The 22,328-nt window shown below is 35.2% G+C and overlaps 1 protein-coding gene across 5 annotated transcripts in view; it reads left to right on the top strand.

The window, feature by feature from the left end:
- The window catches only part of Strn3 (striatin, calmodulin binding protein 3), an 83,811-nt gene that overhangs the window by 53,451 nt on the left and 8,032 nt on the right, over nt 1-22,328 (top strand). For 3 of the 5 annotated variants that reach the window (NM_001364437.1, NM_052973.2, XM_006516411.4), the window contains 8 exons: nt 5,182-5,322; nt 9,394-9,527; nt 11,021-11,196; nt 11,341-11,388; nt 11,670-11,791; nt 15,558-15,725; nt 16,981-17,121; nt 18,980-19,087. In NM_001364437.1, the coding sequence (NP_001351366.1) occupies nt 5,182-5,322; nt 9,394-9,527; nt 11,021-11,196; nt 11,341-11,388; nt 11,670-11,791; nt 15,558-15,725; nt 16,981-17,121; nt 18,980-19,087 (1,038 nt within the window). The remainder of the gene's footprint in view (nt 1-5,181; nt 5,323-9,393; nt 9,528-11,020; nt 11,197-11,340; nt 11,389-11,669; nt 11,792-15,557; nt 15,726-16,980; nt 17,122-18,979; nt 19,088-22,328) is intronic. The other 2 variants (NM_001172098.1, XM_006516412.4) reach the window with 1 other exon arrangement.

The raw sequence follows: 22,328 nt of genomic DNA, 5'->3' as shown, positions 1-22,328 counted from the left end.
GTGTTTGTAATTTCAAGGAGAGGCAAGATGTGAGATGTTCAGCAGCATCTTCAGCAGTATAGGAAGTTTCAGGCCCACTTACAAGATCCTGCCTCAAATTTGTTTTCTTTCTTCAAAAGATGCATTGCCTTTCTGGATTTCATGGATTCACATTTTGAGACTGTACTTACATTTACAATCTTGGTTTTTTAACAGAGCAACTTCTTTTAATTTTTTTCTAGTTAATCTCTGTGGAGCAAAATATACTGAGACAGAAAGTGTACTTGGTTCTTATTCCAGCACAGGCAGTTGGCTGTCTTTTTTCCATTAGCTGGGGTCCGATTGAAGTCTTACTTGATTGGCTAGTCTTCAAAGAATTTATGCACAGGAAATGAAGAGGGGAAGGGAGTCAGCTTCTTTAATCTGAAAATGTAGTAGGGGCTTTGTATAATAAAGATTTTACTGAGTGGGAAGATTAGAGTATTTGCATAAAAGTCTTGCAAGGTGGGGACAGTGTTTTATAATATTTGATAAAAAGATCATTTAGGGCTGGAACCTGGGGCTGGTGAGATGGCTCATCAGATAAGAGCATTGACTGCTCTTCTAAAGGTCCAGAATTAAAATCCCAGCAACCACATGGTGGCTCACAACCACCTGTAATGAGATCTGACGCCCTCTTCTAAAGACAGCAGCAGTGTACTTATTTATAATAATAAATAAATCTTTGGGCCAGAGCAATCAGGGACCGAGCAAGTGGGGTTGACTGGAGAGAGCGGGGCCAACTGGAGTGAGCAGGGTTGACCAGAGTGAGCAGAGGTCCTTAAATTCAGTTTCCAACAACCAGATGAAGGCTCACAGCTATCTGTACAGCTACAGTGTACTCACATACAAAAATACAGAAAGATTCATTTAATGCTCCCTAGAGTAACTTGCTCACTGTTTCAATATATAGCATGATTTTACCATTTCCTTCCTTGATGTTACCTGATCACTGTACGTTTTCTAATGTAATATCAATCAGTACATTGAGAAAGGCAAATATGTTTCATAGCAAAGGGACATTATTATACAAAGGATGATTTGTTTTCTGTTCCTGGCTTCAGTTTTATACTTTTAAGACAGCCCTGAGCTAGGCATGGTGACAGTGCCTGTACTTCCAGCACTTACCTGGCAGAGGTAGGATGATCAGAAATTCAAGGCCTGCCTTAGACTACTTGAGATCCTGGATTAAAAATGTAAACAAGCCAATGTTTTGTGGTTGGTTTGTTTGTTTGTTTGTTTTAATCTTAGGTCAGTACTTGTCCCTTCTTTTCATCTTCTCCTCTGTCTAACTAGCTTTACTTCCGCTCCTCCTACCCATCTAAGGTACAGTTTTCGAATGGACCAGCTAATCCTGTGCTGGGTTGCTCCCTCCCTCCCTATCCTTTTAATTGTTTTCATCTCCAGTCAGAAAGATACTCTCAAGAGTACAGTGCAGTTTTTAATCCATAGACTCACTTTGTAGTTCTGCTTATTTTTCTTCAATATTGTAGTATCACATTTATTTAAGACAACAGTTGCCATGTTGAAAGAAACTTGCTTTTGCTCTTTTTTTTTTTTTTTTTTTTAAAGCTAGCCTGCAAGGACTCATTTCCTGAACTTTGAGGTCAGGTTATGAAGTTGACTCCCAACGACAGCTTGAGACATAGTCACTACTTATATCAGGGATAAAATCCAAGTTCAAAATGTTGCCAGTTTAGGTTCTGCATATTTCATTAATTTCATTTTTTTCTCTTGCTTTTTTTTTTTTGTATGCATTTGTGTGTGTGTGTGATTTCAAGACATAGATTATTTCTAACAATGTGAAAAGTTTATTTTAATTACAGTGGTAGTCAGAAGATAAAACTGTTTGCCTCCTAGTCATTAGTCTTGCTAAACAAAATGTCAATTAGCAAAGACCACATTTAAGAAATGAAAAATGTTAGTTTTAGATTTGGAGAAAGTACTGTAAGTGCTGTGTAAAGGAAGATAAAGTTTGAGTGAGTAAATGGATGTAGATAACAGTTGTCAGCTTATTGATGTTTTCCATCGTGCTGCAGTCTGTTTAGAGGAATGTACATTTATGTAAAATCTGAAAGTCACAGTTAAGAGATAGAAGTATTGTGTTTTATAGTTCATAGTAGTGTTTCTCTCTTAAAAGTTAAAAATCTACCCCCTCTACTCCCCTCTTATAAAGCAGAGGTTTTTTTTTTTTTTTTTTTTTTTTTTTTTTTTATAGCTTAGGCTGGCTTGAAACTCTTTATTCTTCCTATTTCTATCTCCAGAGTGCTAGGACTACAAGTGTAAGCCACGACACGTACAGAAAAATATTTCTTTTAAATTCCTGCAATACTTAAGAACTGAAGGAATATTTTTATTGTATTTGTGTTACCTGTTTTTAAATAGAACCTCACTGTACAGTCCAGGCTGATCTGGAACCAGCTGGATAGTCCAGGCTTATCTCAAACTCCCAATGCCTTTGCCTCAGCCTCTTAAGTGCCAGAATTAAAAGTGTGTGTCCTAAACCTAACTCAGCTGATGTTTTTATAGGAAGTTCCTGAGCCTCTATGCCTTTGAATATTTGTATTAACATTAGGCACAATAATCTCATACTAACAATACCCCAGTCTTCTCATTATTGGTCAGCATTTAAAACTGTTAAATTATTTAGAATCTTTGGGTTTAGGATGAATGTGAAGATGCAGTAAGCTTTCAGTTGAAAAGGTAGGCATAGAGCCAGTGGCAGAGCAGTGGCCCAGCATGTGCAAGCCCTTATGATCAGTCCTCAGTACCTAAGTAAATATACCGATTAATTTTGCAGAGCAGAGACTATGATCTCTGGTTATGAAATCTGCTTTCATCTTTTGACAGCTTTTGAGAAACTAGTATTAGAGCAGAGAAGTTTCATCTTCTCCTAAGCTTGGCATTGTGCTACTTAAAGACTAATGTTTGACTGTAAGTATGTAAAGATAACATTATGCCATTCTGCATCCTAAATTTAAGCAATAACTTTAATATTCATCTCTGCTCCCTTCTGTATTTCCAAGTCTACTTACTTAAGGATTTATTTTTACATATTTTCTAAAACAAAGCTTTAGAATTTTTATTATGTTTGTTATAAGCTATCATAACAAAATTATTTACTTAAGCCACACATAAGTATTTACTAAGGCACACAGACATATAATAAATTCTTATGGCAGAAAAAAAATTAATAAAATATGTTCTGAGGAAATAGATTTGCTTAGAGAAATATATAGGATTTGTATAGGCCGAGAGAGTGAGTATGTGTGTGTGTATGTGTGTGTTTGCATGTGTGTCTGCGTGTGTGCCTGTGTGTGAGCGAGCAAGAGGGAGAGAGAAAGTGAGAGTGAGTTGGAGAGGGCAGATTCAGTCAAATAAAGCAGAATGCATAGCAGAATCATTTGCACTGTACGGAAAGTTAACGACGTTTGTGTTTTGGGTCAAGGTAAGGGATGGGATAGAAACCTGCACATCATGAAGCTTGTATAAGGTTAAGTAGACAATGTTAGGAGCCCTTATTCATGAAGTACTAAGTACCAAGCAAGGAAGCAGGAGAATAAATGTGATAATTTGGAAGCCAATTTAATTGGTAGTATTCAAATTTGATAGACAATAAATGGGGCATGAAGATCTTATAAAAAATGAGTCTAGTACAACCATGAGAGTCTTGATTAACAAAGCTGAGAAAAAGATTAAAGAACAATTTAAAAGAAAATTCTTTGTAAAAATAACTTTTCTCCTCTTTATATAAGTTGTAGAATTATTAATATTTGATGCAGGGTTTTAACTGCAGAAACGAAATCAATAGTGGTAGTGATGACAAGTCAGAAAGTTACAAAGACGTGTGTGAGAAAGGAGGTTGTGTTTCTTTTCTTTCCCATTGGATTCACCTGGTTGTTGGATATCCAGTCAGCATTGTGGGTTTTTTTTTCTTTTTTTTTCCTTTTTCTTTTTTTTCCCATTTACTTAGAGAATGTATGATTGCTTCACTGGCAAGGAAAAAATGCTCAGGGCACAGTTTCTCCACTATAATTCTTTTGGATATCATATATCACACATTCAAAAATTGACTTTTGTATTAATTTAGTTAGGAACTACTATAAAAATAATGTACAAAATTTCATTTATTTCCATTATATCCTGACCTGCAGTTGCCTCTCATCTATTTGGGATACATAGATAAATGACATTCCCTGTAGACTGTAGATAGACAAATACCTGCCAGTGATTTTAATCACAAGCAGCCTAATTTAATGTTCATGCTAATGAATATGAGAACCTGATGTTTGACCTTGGATCTATTTTCCTTTTATCTTAAGCCGATTTTATTTTTTTTTCTAAATTTTTGACATTGTTAAAACTAAGTTTCATCCCACGTAACTCATAGTTTACAAGTACACTGTGTAATTCATAGTTAGGAGCACACCATAGCTGCTGAAGCTTTTGCCTTTCGTGGTTTCTATCTAAATTATCTAGACATTAGGTGAAATTATTCTTTAAATTTATGGCCTATGACAGTGCTGACTTTTTCTATCATTACAAGAATTTCAAAGAACTCAAGGATAATCTGTTTTGAAATTTGGAAAACTGAAAATTTGAGGTAAACAATTCTAAGAAACAACTTTTAACAAATTGGATTAAATTGTGAATGACATATTTGTACTAATATGGTGAGGAAATATCCATGAAAACAGCAGGGAAAGTTAATTGTTTGTTGCACCCTCATAAAAGTCATTTTGTATGTGTTTCTTTGACTTTTTAAAACAATGATTTAAGTTGAAAGGCCCATGTTTTGTTTTATGCACTAGAAAACATCAGCTTTAAATACTAACTTTTTAAATTGATTTAATAGCATTTTCTGTGGCTGAACTTAAAGAATCCAAGTTGAGTAATACAAGTTCTTCTTTTTTCTCTCCCCCCTCTGTATGTTTCAAATACAGTGTTATTTATTCACTGATCTATCCACAAAGAGCCACAGAATAGTAACTATACAACATATTTAAATGTTTTCAGTGTATTTTGGAAAATTGTGTATAAGTCGATATTTAATAACTTGGCCTTCTTAAAAGCCTGTTTTGTTAGTAAATTGCTTTAGTAAGGCTGCCAGCAAGTCAGGCGGTAGCTATTAAATGAACCTCTACTGCTGACGTTAATTTACAGGGGTCAACAGGACAAACCTCTGCGACATGATAACTGATCTGGGAGATGATGAGCTGCCCCACATCCCTTCAGGAATCATTAATCAGTCTAGGTCAGCTTCTACTAGAATGGCTGATCATGAAGGTGCAAGAGCAGAGGAAGGTACAACATTTAGCTCTCCTGTTTGTTTGTATTGCTGAGTTCCTTAACTCCAAACCACCTCTTCATATTGCATACATGCTGTTGTATAAAATGCTGAAGATCATAGTACATGATCTTTAGAGGTGTTGGGCGAGGTGAGCTCTTGGTGTAATTGCTCAGGGATGAAATGTGTCTTCTAGTTTTTCCATTTGTTTTTGTTTTCATTTTAGATATAGTTGTTTCCATCATAGATCAGTTCAGAGTACCTTCCTTGAATCTTAACTTTACCTTACAATGTAGTATTAAGAAAAGAACAATTTAATAAATAGACATTAAAAATACAGTTGGGGAGAAAACTATTTCTTTGTCGTGTGGTTCAAATGTAGCAGCTGTTAATACCTACCACTTAATAGAAGTGCGAGGAAGTGTAATGTGGATCTTACATATTATTCCTAAAAGTCAGTGTAATGGTTAATCATAGGAGGATAAGGAGCATCATTTTTCTACTGTGTAGCAAGGATCCAGGACCTAGTAAGAGTTTTCTAAAATGTATCCAAGCCAGAAGTACATACGAAGTGAAAATACTACTTAAGCATTTTTTGAAACTGATTTTACCTAAAGATACATGGATATACTTGACTAATGTATAATTCTAGGTGAAGATGTATTTCTAAATAATCTCAATTTAATCCAAATTACTTTAATATATACATGTATGATAACACATTAGTAATTTTATGTAGGTTTATTTTTATTTATGCTTGCAAGGGGATTTGTTCACTCTCCTGAAATTTTTATATACATTTTGTTCTAATTTTTTCTGGACATAATTTTCTTATACTGAAGTTTTAACAATTTTCCATTTTTCCTCATTTATGACTTACCTTTTTTCTTTAATTTACAGAATTTTAAGGAAAATTTTTTTACAATCATGTAAGAAAACTAGTACTAAAGAATGGAAATTAAAATAACCTGGGTTTTTTTTCCTCTCCTTTCCACTGAGCTCTGTTCTTTAATTGTTTTCTAAAATATAGATACTAGCTCTACTATTTTTATTGTTTTGATTTGGGATTTTCTTTTTCTGAGTAATGTGCAATGCGTTTTACTAAAATTTTTCTTACTTATATTTTAGGCCACATATTTTGCAGCTTAAGGAAAAGTCAGATTAATAATACGAACCCTTTTTAATGTTTAAAACCAACTAAGGGGAAAAGCCAGTAGGCTTACTCTGTATAAAAGCCATTGTAGCGCTCTCTCTGTGTGTTTGTCAAGTGTGTGAGTGTGTTCTTTTAGAAGAAAGTTACAAATCTCTGTCATACTGGTAGGGTAAATGAGCTGATTGACCTTCATTACAGTTTTAAAGAGTGACTCTTATAGTCTATTTTAGTGACTTTGTCTACAAAAAATTTGGTGCTTTTGGGGAAAAAAAAATTTCAGTTTGTAAAGAACAAATACCTGTTGTCTAATATTACAACATTTTAAATTGTTACTAAAGACCAAATTATATTCTGTATTGTCCCTGGCAAAACTGGGGTCAGTCATTGGTCTGCATGACCTTTAGGTCTAATAAAACTGGAGGAAAGGGGCTGGGGTGTATCTCAGTGGCTGAGTGCTTGTCAACAATCTCTCTCTCTCTCTCTCTCTCTCTCTCTCTCTCTCTCTCTCTCTCTCTCTCTCTCTCTCTCACACACACACACACACACACACACACACACGTGTCACTGAAAGAAAAGGGAGGAGTTTGATATGAGCTACAGGTTCCCTTGGTCACGCCATCTATCAGAAGGAGAACTAGTTAGAGGACTCTTTCAAAGGACCTTTTTGAAAGATTCTATTTCATAGCCCCTAGGATTCTCATGAAAGACAATTCTGCTTAATAAAAATTTCTGTCATTAAAATAAAACTTACGCCTTTGGTCCTAGCACTTAGGAGGCAGAGGCAGAAGGATCTCTTGTGAGTTTGAGACTGTCCTGCTCCAGGACATAGCAAGCTTCGGAATGACCAGGACTGTATAGAACCACCCTGTCTAAAATAAATAATTACAATAAAATGTTTATTTAATAATTTTATTTTGATTTGTTCATTGTATTTTATGCTATGTACTGCTAAAGGTAATTATATATGAACTTTAAATGATTTGTAAAGTAGACATTAATTCTTTCAGCAGAGATATTAGAGCAAAAAAATAAGAATTTACTGTGATTACTGCATGCTGCAATGATGGGTGATAGGGAAAGCAGAAATAATAACTTAAAATATCTTTTTGCTTATAGACATGTAAATAAGTATCAAAAGAGTAGTATAGCTTGCTAGATATAAACAAACATGTGTGTCTATATAGGAAAGGTACAGAAATGTAGTTTACATTACTAATTTTAGAAATGAGGACTTTTTTGTTAAATAACCCAGATGAAGTTGTTGAGCCACTTCTCTTCTTGTGCCGGAAGCTGGTCAGTGGCTGATCAGAAATAATCGCACAAAAAGAATTTATAAAGAATTGAGTTGATTTGTGATAGTGAAGGTTTTTTTTTTACTTATTACATTTTTAAGTTTGTGTTAATATTTGTATAGTTGTTAGTGAAAGGAATTGTAGCATTTTGTCTTAAATTATCTTAGAAACAAATTATGAACTTAAGTAATTTTTTTGTACTGGTAAAAAGTAAAAAGTAAAATTTGGTTACTGTAATGTGATTCTTAAATTATTGATCTTACAGTTCTTAGATGCTTCTTGCATTATCAGTAACTATGTACTAATATTGATAGAGATCAGTACTATGTATTGTTCATATTCAAGTATAACCATTGAATGATAGCTGAACAATAACTAACTCTCATAATGGTTTAATGTGTGAGATACTTACCATCTTACACACACATTATATATATTTTATGATGTCTTTTCAAATTAGATTAGTTGCTGAATTATACCTTCATTTAAGGGACCACTTGAGTCTGGAAACTATCAAATAAAATTTTAGAAATTCTAAATTAACAAATTTACTTTGATAATAGTATATATGAGTTGAATGAATTATTTTCAGTATTAGTAAATTAGTATTAGTATATTTCATTATACCTGTTTCCTATAGTTATTAAATAGATGCCATTTGTAGGAATTTTTCATAATTCACTAGCGTGAGTTTTTGAATAATATTTTTTAAAGTTCATGAATTTTAAATACTTAGGTTGACTCATTGTGTAATTTTCTTTCTTGGTATTTAATGTTTGTATTTTCAATGCACATACTTAAAATTATGTTGAGAATTGTTGCTTACACTTTCAATTATCTTGTTATTGAGTTAGTCCAGTGATGGCAGTTGAATTCAAACTGAGGTATCAATATAGAAAGCATAAGCATGCATAAGACAGAGTGAGGTGGCTAAATGAAGTGACCTTTTCCTTTCATTCTGACCCAAAATTTAAAGTCAATTAAAATTTTAAAGTCAATTTAAAATTTTATACTCAATGTGAAGTAGTTGTTTTTTACATTAGCATCATCATAATAAATAAAAGAGGGCATTAAAATGAAGCTATAGTGAAAGTTTTAAAGTTGGAAGGTGTTCCCTTTAGGACACTTAGTAGTAGTCATCGTTTCCTAGACTGTAGCTGCCACTGATAGGTGATGTATCATTGTCTGGAAACTGTCATACCTGAATGTTCTTTCATTTCCTCAGAAACTAAAAGGACTTAGCAGTCATTTATTGACTTTAAAAAAATACCATATGTGCTAATTCCAGGTTGGTAGACATTTGTTCCCCCAAAGTGGCTGAAATCTGATTATTTAATCAAAACTGTCCAGTTACAGTTTACTGAAGTTGTAAGGGATCTAAATAGACAACATTTTTGTGTTCAGTCTCCACTCTAGGATAATATATACAGTTTATATTCAATTTGTGGACAATAACTAGTACATTGTAGTTTGAATACATTTGTTTATTTCTACTTAGTAATAGGGCTTTTTGTATGTGGAAGTGGGAAGTAGAATTCATAATATTACTGAATTTTGTAACTGTTTCGTGCTTAAATTCCCCACAATATTGTATTGTACTGTATGATTTTTCAGCATTTAAGAAGCGGTTTTGTTCTTTATAGCTGAACCAATAACGTTTCCATCTGGAGGAGGCAAGTCATTTATTATGGGTTCTGATGATGTTTTGTTAAGTGTACTGGGCCTTGGAGACCTTGCAGACTTGACGGTAACAAATGATGCAGACTATAGTTATGATGTAAGTGCAGTTTTATTTTTAATATTTTAATGATTTAATAGAAGGCTCCTTATTCTTTGGAATCATTTGTAAAAGAGAATTAATGTCAAGGTGCATGGGAAAGATAAGTGTGTCGATGTGTTGATTTGCAATAACATGATTTGCTGTAATTTTTTTGTGATGTTTAAATCTTAGGAATTTTGGTGGATTAGGTAGAAGTTATTACTTCAAAATATTGGTTGACAAAATACATCTTGAGTCGTTAACTCTTATTAACTTAGTTGAAGCCATATTTTGGTATTAACAAAATAAATGGCTGTAGAAATCAGGGTTTTGTTATCAGGATAAGTCTTACAAGTCATGTTTTTGGTTTTGAGCTTTTTATCTTGTCTGTCACCACAAAGTTAGATTTTATCATTTCCTGGATGTTTAACTTCAGATGAGGGCTAGAAAAAGGAGATGGGAAGAACTGGGTTAATTGTAGACTAACGTTGATTAAATGTTTTCTAAGCATAAACACTCAATTGAAAGCTAACAATATTTGTTTACATTTTTTTACATTCACTTTAGTTTTTCAGCAAATTTGTTTTTTAAACATTTAAAAAAATTTTATGCCTAAATTAGGATGCTTTTTTAAAGATTCATACCTTGGTGGGCTTTATTTTTAGACCATATTTTCAGCTAAATTGTAGTAAACTTTTAACTGCTTTAGGATTGGTTTTACAGCTTATCTTTTCTGACGTAGAAATGAAGGAAAAGAGTAGTAACCTTTATTACTATCAAGATTAGGATAGTGCTTACCTAGCTTGCCCAAATCCCTGGGTTTGATCCCCAGCACCACATAAACTGGGCAGAGTAGCCAGTGCCTAGCACCGTAGCTTTGGGAAACAGAATCAGGAAGACTGTAAGTTCAGGATAACTACATAGTGATTTCAAGGCTAGCATGGGTGACAGAAGACTCAATCTTAGAAGGAAACAAACAAGCAAAAAAAAAAAAAAAAGTAGGAAAATAATTTTTTTCCCCTTAGGAAAATACTCTTAAAGGGTTTTTATTTTTACTGTTTCAAAAGTCCCTTAACTTTCTGCCTTGAAATTTTTTATGTGCTGGCCAATTTTGTAAATGGAAACTATTGTGTTTACTGTACCCTTGCATATTTGGTAATTTTGATATTCCTATTATGCTTTCTTATAAATTATTATGGCAGTGGCAATTTTCTGTTCTCACGTAACATTTGATAGGAGCTTTGGATTTAGCTTGCTAATTAGAAGAAAACATTAAGGAACTTTTCAGTTGATCTAGGTATTTGAAAGTTTAACAAAATTACTTTTCTGAATTCTTACATAAAGAAATAGACTTGCTCTGAAGTTTTTAAGGTACATTTAAAAGCCCCTGGATATTTTAGTGAAACAGTTCTAAATATGTGTTTTTAAACACACAAAAAGAAAACAGAAAAAGTCCACATGCCTTTGAGCTTATTACTTTTACCTGGAAATAGTGCAATTTTTCGTTTTAGTTGCCTGCCAATAAAGATGCCTTTCGAAAGACTTGGAACCCCAAATACACACTACGTAGTCATTTTGATGGTGTGAGAGCATTAGCTTTTCATCCTGTAGAGCCTGTGCTCGTTACTGCCTCTGAGGACCACACCCTGAAACTTTGGAACCTGCAAAAGACAGTTCCTGCCAAAAAGCAAGTATTTTCATACTAACTTTTTTTCTTGTACTTTTGAACACTCTTTTTTACTATGGTTTATCTTTAGTACATCTGTAATAGCAACTAGTGATTTATGGTGATTTAATATGTTCTTTTTTCCCCATTCCTTTTCTCTCTTAGGAGTGCCTCTTTAGATGTAGAACCTATCTACACATTTAGGGCCCACATGTAAGTTTTCTTGAATTAGTATTTACTGAGCAACAGTTGTTGTTTATAGTTAGCAGTTTTCAAACCTAATTTTCTTAACATTTGATGTTAGAGAAGATACGTTAGTTGAATAATGCCTCATTCGATTAATTATATTTGAGTATAATCTAATAGTACTTTTCAGTTGTACATTTTTACCTAAAATTGCTTTTAGATTTACATTAGTGAATGGATTGAGGGGGAAGGGGGCTTTGAGTTTCTTCTTAGAATTTATAACTAATTATCCTCTTTTTCTGTAATAGTGGCCCTGTCCTGTCATTAGCTATTAGTTCTAATGGAGAACAGTGTTTTAGTGGTGGCATTGATGCAACCATTCAGTGGTGGAATATGCCTAGTCCTAATGTGGATCCCTATGATACATATGGTAAGTAAATGGGTACAGTGGATCTTTCTAGTTAATAGAACTGACAAAATTCTCTAGTTTGAATGTTATTACAAAGTTGCTCAAACATATATTCATTTGTTCATTTAGTTCTTCTACTTGCTAGAAAGTTTCATTATTTAAAAGAGAAATGTCATGCCAGGAGTATTTTAGTGCATGAATTGGTACTTTGTCTTTTGTCTAAAACATATTTCTTAAATGTTAATCTTACTTAAAAAAGAGAGGAAAATTAATTGAAGTAAACCTGTTTTCTTTTTTGTTTTTTTTTTCAAGACAGTTTCTCTGTATAGCTCTGTAGTCCTGGGATTCACTCTGTAGACCAGGCTGGTCTTGAACTCAGAAATCCACATGCCTCAGCCTTCCAAGTGCTGGGATTAAAGGCGTGCACTACCACTGCCCTGTGAAGTAAACCATTTTTAAACTCAAGAGACGATATGATTAATACTTAGATATTAAATAAAAGACTACAGAAACAGTAGGGATAACCGGGGGGGGGGGGGGGGGTTAATTCATTACTTCATGGAGGGCAAAAAAATTTCTTTAATTTCAAAATGAAAAGCAAAACAAGATGTTGACTTTTATAAATGGCACTTTGAGATACTTGTTCTTGATTAAAACTTTAAAAAACTACATGTTCAACTACACTATGTTGGCATTGTTCATGATTTTTAAAACAGCAATAAAAATTTATGAGTTCTCATTGATTGCTTACCATGTGCTCACATTGACATAATGTAAGGAGTAATAGTGAAGACTTTTGTTCAAAGAAGTTAGATGAATTTGAAATAAGCGAGGTCTTAAGGGAAGAGTTATGCTTAATTCTTTTTTCTTTTTTGCTAAGTAATAGTAAAGTATAATACTCTCTACAAGAATAATCACTTACGACCTTTTTTACATGAGAACTCAGGAATGGTCTGTATCTAATACTGATTTTTCAAGCTATAAGCTAAAGGGTAAAGGAGTCAAGTTATAAAAAGTTCTAGGCCCACAGAGGCCGGAAGGGATTAATAGCAGCTGCAGTGACAGGAATAAAATAGGAGTTACCCAGGAAATGAGAGGTGACATCACCAAGATTAAATAATAACGGTAGAGCCGTTAAGAAGTAGGGTAAGTGTTGCAGAGATGGCTGAAGAATTGAAAGAACTTGTTCCTGCAGAAGACCTAGGTTCAAGTTCAGCACCCTCTTAATGGGTCACAACTATTCATAACCTGTGTTCTAGGTGACCTGATGCCCGCTTATGACCTCCATGGGCACAAGGCCCACATGTGGTATACATACATATATGTAGGCAAAAAACTCATATAGATAAAATCTTTTTTTTAAAGGAATGGGCTTAACGTATATTGGAGTAGTGTAATATATGTATTATTTTATTGATAAATGGTGTTGAGTTGATGAAGTAATAGGTGAGACTTTTGGTTTGTGTTTAAAAAGGAATGGTTTTATTGATATGGTTGATACCATAAAATCGTGTGCGTTTTTTGAGACAGGGTTTCTCTGTGTAGCTCTGGCTGTTCTGGAGCTCACTCTGTAGACCAGGCTGATCTCAAACTAACAATGACACCTGCCTTTTCTTCCCAAGTGCTGGGATCAAAGGCATGTGCCACCACTGCCTGACTAAATTGGTTGGTTTAAGGTATTTTATTTAGTAGTTTTACTGTGTGCTCACAGTTGTATAGTCGTCACCATTCTCTAATTACTATTTTCACCATCAATCTAGAGCTGTGTAGATAGAAGTGCTCATTGTAATAGTGATAGACTGTGAGAGAGAATGAATATGAATGAGAATATTAACCTATGGATGCATATAAAGGAATGAGTATGAATCAAGAGATGATAACCTGAGACTGAAGTCTTTACTAAACCTAACATTGGCTGAAGGTCCTGGGAAGTTGAGTAGAATGGAATGATGGGTCCATACCCAGAGACTCATTCTGAAGAGGAAGTGCACTGCAAGTCCTCTATGTAGCTCACTGCGCAGGTGCCTGGAAGTCAGACGGAGCGGACTGGCCACTGAAGAACCCGTTAATGTCTAAGCCAGATTTTATGATATAAAAGCAGTATTGGAACCAGAAAGAATAACTGTTTTGTATTGTCAAAGAAAAGTACTTACTGTATTTGGTAGGATTGTGGTCACTGCTGATTTTGGCATGAATTGTTTTGGTGTAATAATAGTTTCAGAAACTTCATTAGAGTGATTTGAAGAATACATAGGAGATGAAAGATAATTTACTTTTCAACAATTGCACAGAAGGTGGTGGGAAGGATAATGTTTTTATTGTTTAGGTTGAAAGAGTCTATCTGGTACATATATCACTTTTTATTTTTTAATTTTAATTTGTTGTATTAATGATTCTAAGGCAAAGATTTGTCTAGTAGAAAGTGTGAAAGCAAGAAAAGGAGTTTGACTGAGTTCTAGAATGTACCTGGTAGATTTCACTCATAATAAGGGGTAGCTCTTCACTTGTCTCTGGAAACAAATAGGCTTAGTTTTATTTGTATGTGTGTGTGCCATGTGGGGCACCTAGGAATGTCAGAGATGGCTTCTGGTGTTTTCTCCTAAATTGCTCTGCCACCTCACGGGTGTGAAAAGATGGTTTTTGATGTTGATTAAAGTTGGGTATAGGATGGAAAAGAGGTTTGGGGTTTCTTTTTTTCTGAAAGTGTTTTCTTGGTATAGTGTAAAATGTAGTCATTCACAATAAAGTTGGGAGCTCTGAGGATGAAAGAGATGGTAATAAAAAGGAAGAGAAAACTGGAAAGAGAGGATGACCTAATATGATACTCAAATTAGCCCCCAGATCTCCCATCAGTTACTGATGAATGGTCAAATAAGATGCTAAAAACCAAATTTTACTGGGCAATAAAAAGAAATGAAGTACTGATGTGTGCCACAAAGTGGATGACTTTGAACTAGGCACAAATCCCATTCTGTACATTTTCATATATATATATATATATATATATATATATATATATATATATATGCATATTTGCACTAATCCACTGGATTTGTGGTCACCTAGGACATTAGAAAAGTAAAGAATGGTTGGAAGGAGAGTGACTAGCAGGTAATAATAAAGTATCCTGAAAGTTGCTAGACATGCCAGGGCACCTTTAATCCTAACACTCAGGAGGCGTTGGTAGGCAGATCTCTAGTTCAAGGACAGTCTGGTCTACAGAGTAAGTTCCAGCATAGCCAGTACTTCACAGAGAAACCATGTTTTAAAAACCATAATAAATAAACAAGTCAGTAAATAAATTAACTAAATAAAAATTAAAGTATCATGAAATTCAGCACGGTGAGAATTGCAGTTCCTTACCATTATGCCCTTTAAGTGAGTAGTATAGTTATGTAAATTATATCCATATGTCTGATTTATTTTACACACAATTTATAGAAATTGTGAAAATGCAATAATATTGTTGGAATAAATGATATCATTCATAATTCCATACTTAGAAATATTCACTACCTGTGCTTTGGTTTGTCTTCTTGGGGTTTTATATTTTGTTTTGTTTTTTTGTTTTGAGACAGAGTCTTACTATCTAGCCCTGGTTGGCCTTGGGCTCTTTATGTAGACCAGGCTGGCATATACAACACAGAGATCTGCTTCCCAGGTGCTAGGATAAAAGTCATATGCTACTATGCCTGGCTTTATGTGTATTTTTATATTTAATTATATGTTAAGTTATATATTATTTTTCAGACTTCTTCCAATTCATGTTTTATTTGTTTCTTCACAGAGTCAAACGTTCTAGCTGGCACTTTAGTTGCTCATACAGATGCAGTCTGGGGTCTTGCCTATAGTGGCATAAAAAACCAATTACTCTCTTGCTCAGCAGATGGCACTATTAGGTTATGGAACCCACAAGAAAAGCTGCCATGTGTTTGCACTTACAATGGAGACAAGGGTAAGCCAAATTTGCCTTTACCGGGAGCAGTGTGTTTTGTTTTTGTTTAAAATTTGTCACTTATGTTTCTTGTGTATGTCACATGATTGCAGGTGCCCAGAGAGTCTAGACAGAACTGTAGGATCCCCTGTAGCTAGAGTTATAGACAGGCAGTTGTGAGCTACCTGACAAGTGCTAGGAACAAAGTCTAAGTAGCAAGCAAGCAGTCTTAACTGCTGTGCTCAAAAAGCCACTAGTTAATATATATAATATATATAATTTATATGTATTTTAAAAATACACGTGTATCTGTGTGTGTGTGTGTGTGTGTGTGTGTGTACCCGTGTGTACGTACCCATGTGGATCATAGGGGTGGGACTCAGATTGTCAGGCTTGATTTAAAGGGCCTCCTGTACCTACCTGTTGAGCCATCTTGCTGTCCCAAGATTTCTTTTAAAAACTGGAAAATGAAGAGGACAAAGTAATTATTTCTTTATTAATTCAAATAGAAATATTTAAAGAATTTTATAAAACTCACCATGATCTTTTTACTTAATCCTGTTTTACTGGAAGTGCCTTGCAGATGTGTACAGCGTATCTCAGTGTTTCTTGGCATTTTCCAGAATATGTTCTAATTTTAATGTAAACATATTTGCATTAAACACTAAGGTAGACAAATGATACTACTTACAGGGTCTATGGGCTCATACTCTCATCCCCAATATGCCTGCCTGCCTGCCTAACTGTGTCTTACTGTGTGGCCTGTCTGACCTAGAACTTTATAGATTGGGTTGTACAGAAACTCACTGAGACTGCCTCCCTAGTGCTAGGGTTAAAGTCATCTGCTACCATGCCCAGTCTCAGGCTTCGTGTTTATAGATTCAGAATTTGACGTGTAGACTTGTATTAACTTCTTGGTAAGGCTTACATATATGACAAGAGTCTCCCCAGAGAATGATATAGGGGAATGCCAGGTTAGGAGATGGGGGTGTTTTGGGGGCATTTTTTTTTGTCTGTTTGTTTTGTTTTTGGTTGGTTGGTTTTCATTAAGAAATGAACTAGTTTCTTTTCTTTACCTTAAAAGAAAATGCATGACAGAATATGTATTACTCCATACTTTTTACGTAGCTGAGACGGGTTTCTTACCACCCTACCCTAACACATTGCTTTCTTTTTCATTATTATTAGAGTGAGTGAATGAGTGTGGGGGGGGGGAGAGAATGAAAATTTATGTACACAGGTAAATATATCTGAATCTATTTTGGGCCCCTTACAGAACATGGAATACCTACATCAGTTGATTTTATAGGCTGTGATCCAGCCCATATGGTTACGTCTTTCAACACTGGTAGTGCGGTAATTTATGATTTAGAAACATCACAGTCATTAGTGATGCTTTCCTCACAGGTAGATTCTGGTAAGTTTTGAATTTTGAAATTTCTTTTACAAGATTATTATTACATGAAGGAGGATGGTATTTTAGCTAATTTTCATATGACTATGAATTGAAGTTAGAAAACAATTTGTTATACTCATTGTACATCATTTGTACTGTTTTCTCAAAGAGTAGGTATCTAGAAACAAAAATGTAACTTGAAAATGAAAGCAAAGGAAATATTTTGATCTGGAAATATATGTGCGCCAAGCATAGTGGCACATACCTTTAGTCCCACCACTTAGGTGGCAGAAGCTGGCAGGTCTTTGTGAGTTTGAGGTCAACCAGATATATCTATCTATTGAGTTCTAGGACAGCCAGGCCTATATCGAGAAACCCTGTTTCCAAGAAGAAGAAAAAATGCTAGGAACCTGATAGAGTCATTACCTATTTTCAGAAGTTATCTACAAACAGCATTCCAAGAGTTGCACAAGATAAGATGTATGTTATGTCTTTAAAGAATCCGTAGATTCTGGAGTTTTGGTTAAGTCTAAGTCTGTTTACCTACAAGTTGCGTTTTAAGTTGAAGAGCTTTGGGAGTTTATCAAGTTTCCCATTGGAGGTTTTGCTGATTGCGTTCCTATGGTGGTATTTTTATAGGGCTCCTCTTAACTCACATATACCATACACACACAATCTGTTGTTTATCTTTTTGTAATTTATCTGTCATTTCATTAACTGTGGAAAATTGGCTTTTCTTGTTCTTTCCCTGTTTAACTAAAATACCCAGAAATTTTCTTTTGTCAGTTCTCAAAATATTTTTAATTTTATATAAAAATGTATTTGCTTTTCAGTTCATTGAATGTGTTCCCTTCACTACACTGTTTGGATGATACCAGTTTAGCCAGTGGGAGCTTATTATTCAGGTTGGCTCCTAAGTCTCTGACATGGTTCTGATATCTTTGTTGCTTTCTCAGGACAGCAAAACAATGTAAGCCCATCTGGCTCACTTTGTAACTCAGGCCTGAGTTCATCCACTTCCCTAAAAAACTGGTTGGTGTTAATAGGAGTGGCAACATTCTCATTGCTAACCTATCAGCCTCACCCTTCTGGTCTTTCTGGCTTCAGGAGTGTTCACTGTTTGGCCTCTTTTTTTTTTTTTTTTTTTAAATAAATAGACTTAGGAAACATGTTTTTGTTGTTGTTGTTAATGTAAAAGACTTGTGGTTCAAACTCAGATTTATCTTGGTTCTCACAGAATCCTCATCTTGTCATTCTCATTTGATACATCCTGTGAGTCTCACACAGCTGTCAATTGTCACCTCCAGCAGCTCAACTGTAGTCTGTACCTAGCTTATATTCCCCTGTGGACGTGTGCTCATAGCCACTGCATTTTATGGTACTTGAAATATTTTTCTTTTGAGATTATACCACCAGTTCACTGGATTAAGTTTACTGCTTTTTAAAATATGGATTGTTTCATAGTTATGTGAAATGTTTGCATGTTTGGCCAGATCTTGGGTTATATTCGAGGCGAAAGGGTTGTTTTGTCCTTGAACTCATTCTTGCCTTATCCTACCAAGCACTACAATTATAAACTCAGTCCAAGTTATGGTGACTGTCCTTCCTGGTGTCCTTTCAGCCCTGTCTTCCTTCTCCAGGTCTGGATAAGATAAGTGGGTTCTTAAATGTAATATCTGAGGGTTCTGAACAGGGATTCAGAGTCAATAAGAGTAAAGAACTGTTACTCACTTTCTGCTTGAAGGTTTGAATTATAGATCAGTTTTGTGCTAAAGATTCAGCCCAGGTCCTGACATAGACCAGACTACTAAGCTGTTATTAATATAGCTTTAACCCGGGTAGTTTGTATTTTAAAGTACCGTGTTCCTTCATTTTTCAGGTTTACAATCTAGTAATCACATTAACAGAGTAGTAAGTCACCCTACACTTCCTGTTACAATAACTGCTCATGAAGACAGACACATCAAGTTTTTTGACAATAAAACGGGTAAGACTGTTGATTTGAGATTATTGAAAATACCGTTCTTTTATATAAAGCATGTTGTCTTTTGGTTTATAAAGTAATCAAGTTAAACTTTACTGAGGTGCTGGGGGTTCATGAAGTGCTTAATCACCCCCCACAGGTCTGCACTCCTCTGCTAAGCCAATGCTGCAACTCAGTTTTACTTTACTTAATATAGCACTCTGAAATGTCCCAAGTTTCATTTTTGACTTTATATAATTCTTTGCCTAACTAATACCATTTTCATTGGATATACATTCTTTCATTTGAATACTTTTCATATTATGTTTTAATACACCAAAAATATATAACTTACTGGCATTTCAAGTATGTTCTTAAAAACTTTCTGAGTGGATCAAATGCTGGTGTAGTAGGTATATTTGTTGAATAGCTTATAGTTGAATCATAGATGTACACACAGTTTTTAACTTGTTTCATGTGCATTGGTGTTTCAGTTTTTAACTTCTAAAAATTTATTGTGTGTATGATTTATGTAATTGGAAGCATGGGTGTCAATCTGGAAGTCATAGAAGGACTTTGTGTTCTGGCCTTCATTTTTATAGGACGTATGCATCAAATTCAGTCCGTCAGGCTTGTGTATCAAACGCCTTACCTGCTGAGCCACTGCACTGGTCCAGTGTATTTATTTTTAAGGACTGCTTTTCCTGTTACCATGTGAAATGTTACATACGATACTGTCTTTTGGGTGCTGAAGAGAAGATTCAGTAGCTAAAGCTGGTAGTGCCCTTATGAAGAGTCCAAGTCTGTTCTATATATAGTATAGGTCTGTTCACAACAGTATGTAACATGGAACTCCAGCTTCAGAGGAGCCAATACTTCTGACACCCACTCCCCTTTGCAGGCATTGCCCCCCCCCCCAAGTCTTTTTTAAAGAAAGACCGTCTTTCAGGAAGTCTGACAAAGTGGCCTATTTTCCTACTTTGAGAAACTTTCTTGAGAGAAACTTTGATTTTTTATTTTTTTTTTTTTAAGGGGATGTGTTAGTACTGTTACTGTGCAGAGATACCATGACCAAGGCAACTAACTAAGAGAGAGGCGGGGAGGGAGGGAGATTGATTGATTGGGTCTGCTAACTAAGCATTCAAATGCAGGAGCCTATGTGGGCCTAAGTCAGAATACCCCAGGAGGTGAGCAAGCTGTGTCTCTGCAGCCTTTCTTTTCTTGGGATGGGGTGGGGGGGGGGGTGGTGGTGGTGGTGGAGAAATCAGTTAGTGAGTTGATAAGATTTTATACCCCAAAAAAATAGAGTTCAGGTTTTGAGGATGTAGTTTAGTGGGTATGTGTCAGTTTAACATGCACAGACCCCTGGATTCAGTCCTCAGCATGACAAAAACTGAACATAATGGTTCATCCTTGTCATCCCATCACTCTTGAGGAGGAGGTGGAGGTGGGAGGATCAGAGCTGAAGATCAGAGGCTGGAGAGATGGCTCAGTGTTGAAGTGCGCTTAGTGCTCCTGCAGAGAACCTGAGTTGTAGTCCCCCCATGTGCATGGTGGGTCAGAGCTGTCTATAACTTCAGTTCTAGAGAATTGGGTAGCCTCTCTGACGCCTGTGGTCTCTTGTATGCACATGGTGCGCAAATACTAGGCATTATGCATACACATTTCAAAAACATTTTATTAAACTTTAAAATAATTCTTGAGTAGATAGCCAATTCAAAGCTAGTATGAGATACAGTAGACCCAGTCCTAAAACCAACCAAACAACACATTGTTTCTAAATTCTACCAATTTATTCTTTCTGTTTACAAGTCTAAAATCTTGTTTGTACAATAGGCCCCACGCATTAAACAGTTCTTGAAAATTAATCTTCTAAGACCACATGCACATCTAGTTACAGCGCTACATTAAACAGTTAAAATATCTCCATATACTGTGTTTTCAGAGACAATTGGTTATTCATTTAAATATTGTCACATAGCCTATTCCCATAACTGGTGTTTCTCATTAGCTAAAATAACATTTTATAAAATGTATGGTAAATTTGTGGTGGAATTGTTTTAAAAAATCTGAAATACGGTCAGGTATGATGGAACATGCCTCCTATAATGCTGGCACTCAAGAGGCAGAGGCAGGTGGGTCTCTGTGAATTTGAGGTCAGCCTGGTCTACAGATCATAACTCGGACAGCCTGACACAGAGAAACCCTGTCTCTAAATTAAAAGAAAGAAAGAAAGAAAGAAAGAGAGAGAGAGAGAGAGAGATCTGAAAAAATACTATAAATAGCTTCAATAAGTAATGAGCAAGTGCTGTGGTGCAGGCTTCTAATCCCTGCACATAGGGTGCTGAGGCAGAATGATCCGAGAGTTCCAGGCCATTCCAGAATATAAAGGGGGACCTTGTCCCACCCTCCCCCCATATTTGAATAAATAATTTTAACTGTAAAAATATATTTAGAATTTTATAATGTACTTGATATCTTCATGGAAAGATGTTGCATTCCTGGGAGCTTACTGTTGTCTGAGAGCACTATATGTATGCATAAAATAAGTCCTGCTACATAGAGTGTTAAGCTTTTACTTTAAGAAAAAGTAAGTTCTGGATATTTTGTTTTGGTTGTTTTATTTTTTAGGTTTTATTTTATTTGTAATTTTGAGTGTGTGTGTGTGTGTGTGTGTGTGTGTGTGTGTGTGTGTGTGTGTGTTTGTGCATGTGGATGCCAGAAGAGACACCTAATGCAAGTGCTGGGAATTGAACTTCAGTTACATGCTTTTAAACACAGTGCTATCTTCCTCCAGCCCTTCAATTTCTACTTTTCTTTTCTACAGACATCTTCCAGTTCTGTGGGTGTTTTGTTACTATTTTTATTTATAATTTTTAGTAAGCTGGTCTGTGGTGGCACACACCTTTAATCCCAGTACTTTGGAATCAGGCAGATCTCTATGAGTTCAAGACTAGCCTAGTCTACAGAGAGATTTTCAGGACAGCCTGGGCTACCCTGAGAAATTATGCCTCAAAAGACCATATTAGCCTGAGGCTATGAAGTAAAAGTGTCTCTCCCCAAAAAATTATTTGATTTTTAACACGTCAATTTACTTTGGATGCTGATAATTAATTACCTGGTATCTTATTTAGGGTTTACATTCTGTGACAAAACACCATGACCCAAAAGGATGTTGGGAAGGAAAAGGTTTGTTTGGCTTACATTTCCAGATCATAATCCATCGTCATTGGAGGAAGTCAGTACAGGAACTCAAGCAGAGCTG

This window comes from Mus musculus, chromosome 12, assembly GCF_000001635.26.
Source record: "Mus musculus strain C57BL/6J chromosome 12, GRCm38.p6 C57BL/6J".
NCBI classification, from domain to species: Eukaryota; Metazoa; Chordata; class Mammalia; order Rodentia; family Muridae; genus Mus; species Mus musculus.
The sequence above is the reverse complement of the archived record's forward strand: the minus strand, read 5'-3'. Positions and strand labels throughout refer to the sequence as shown.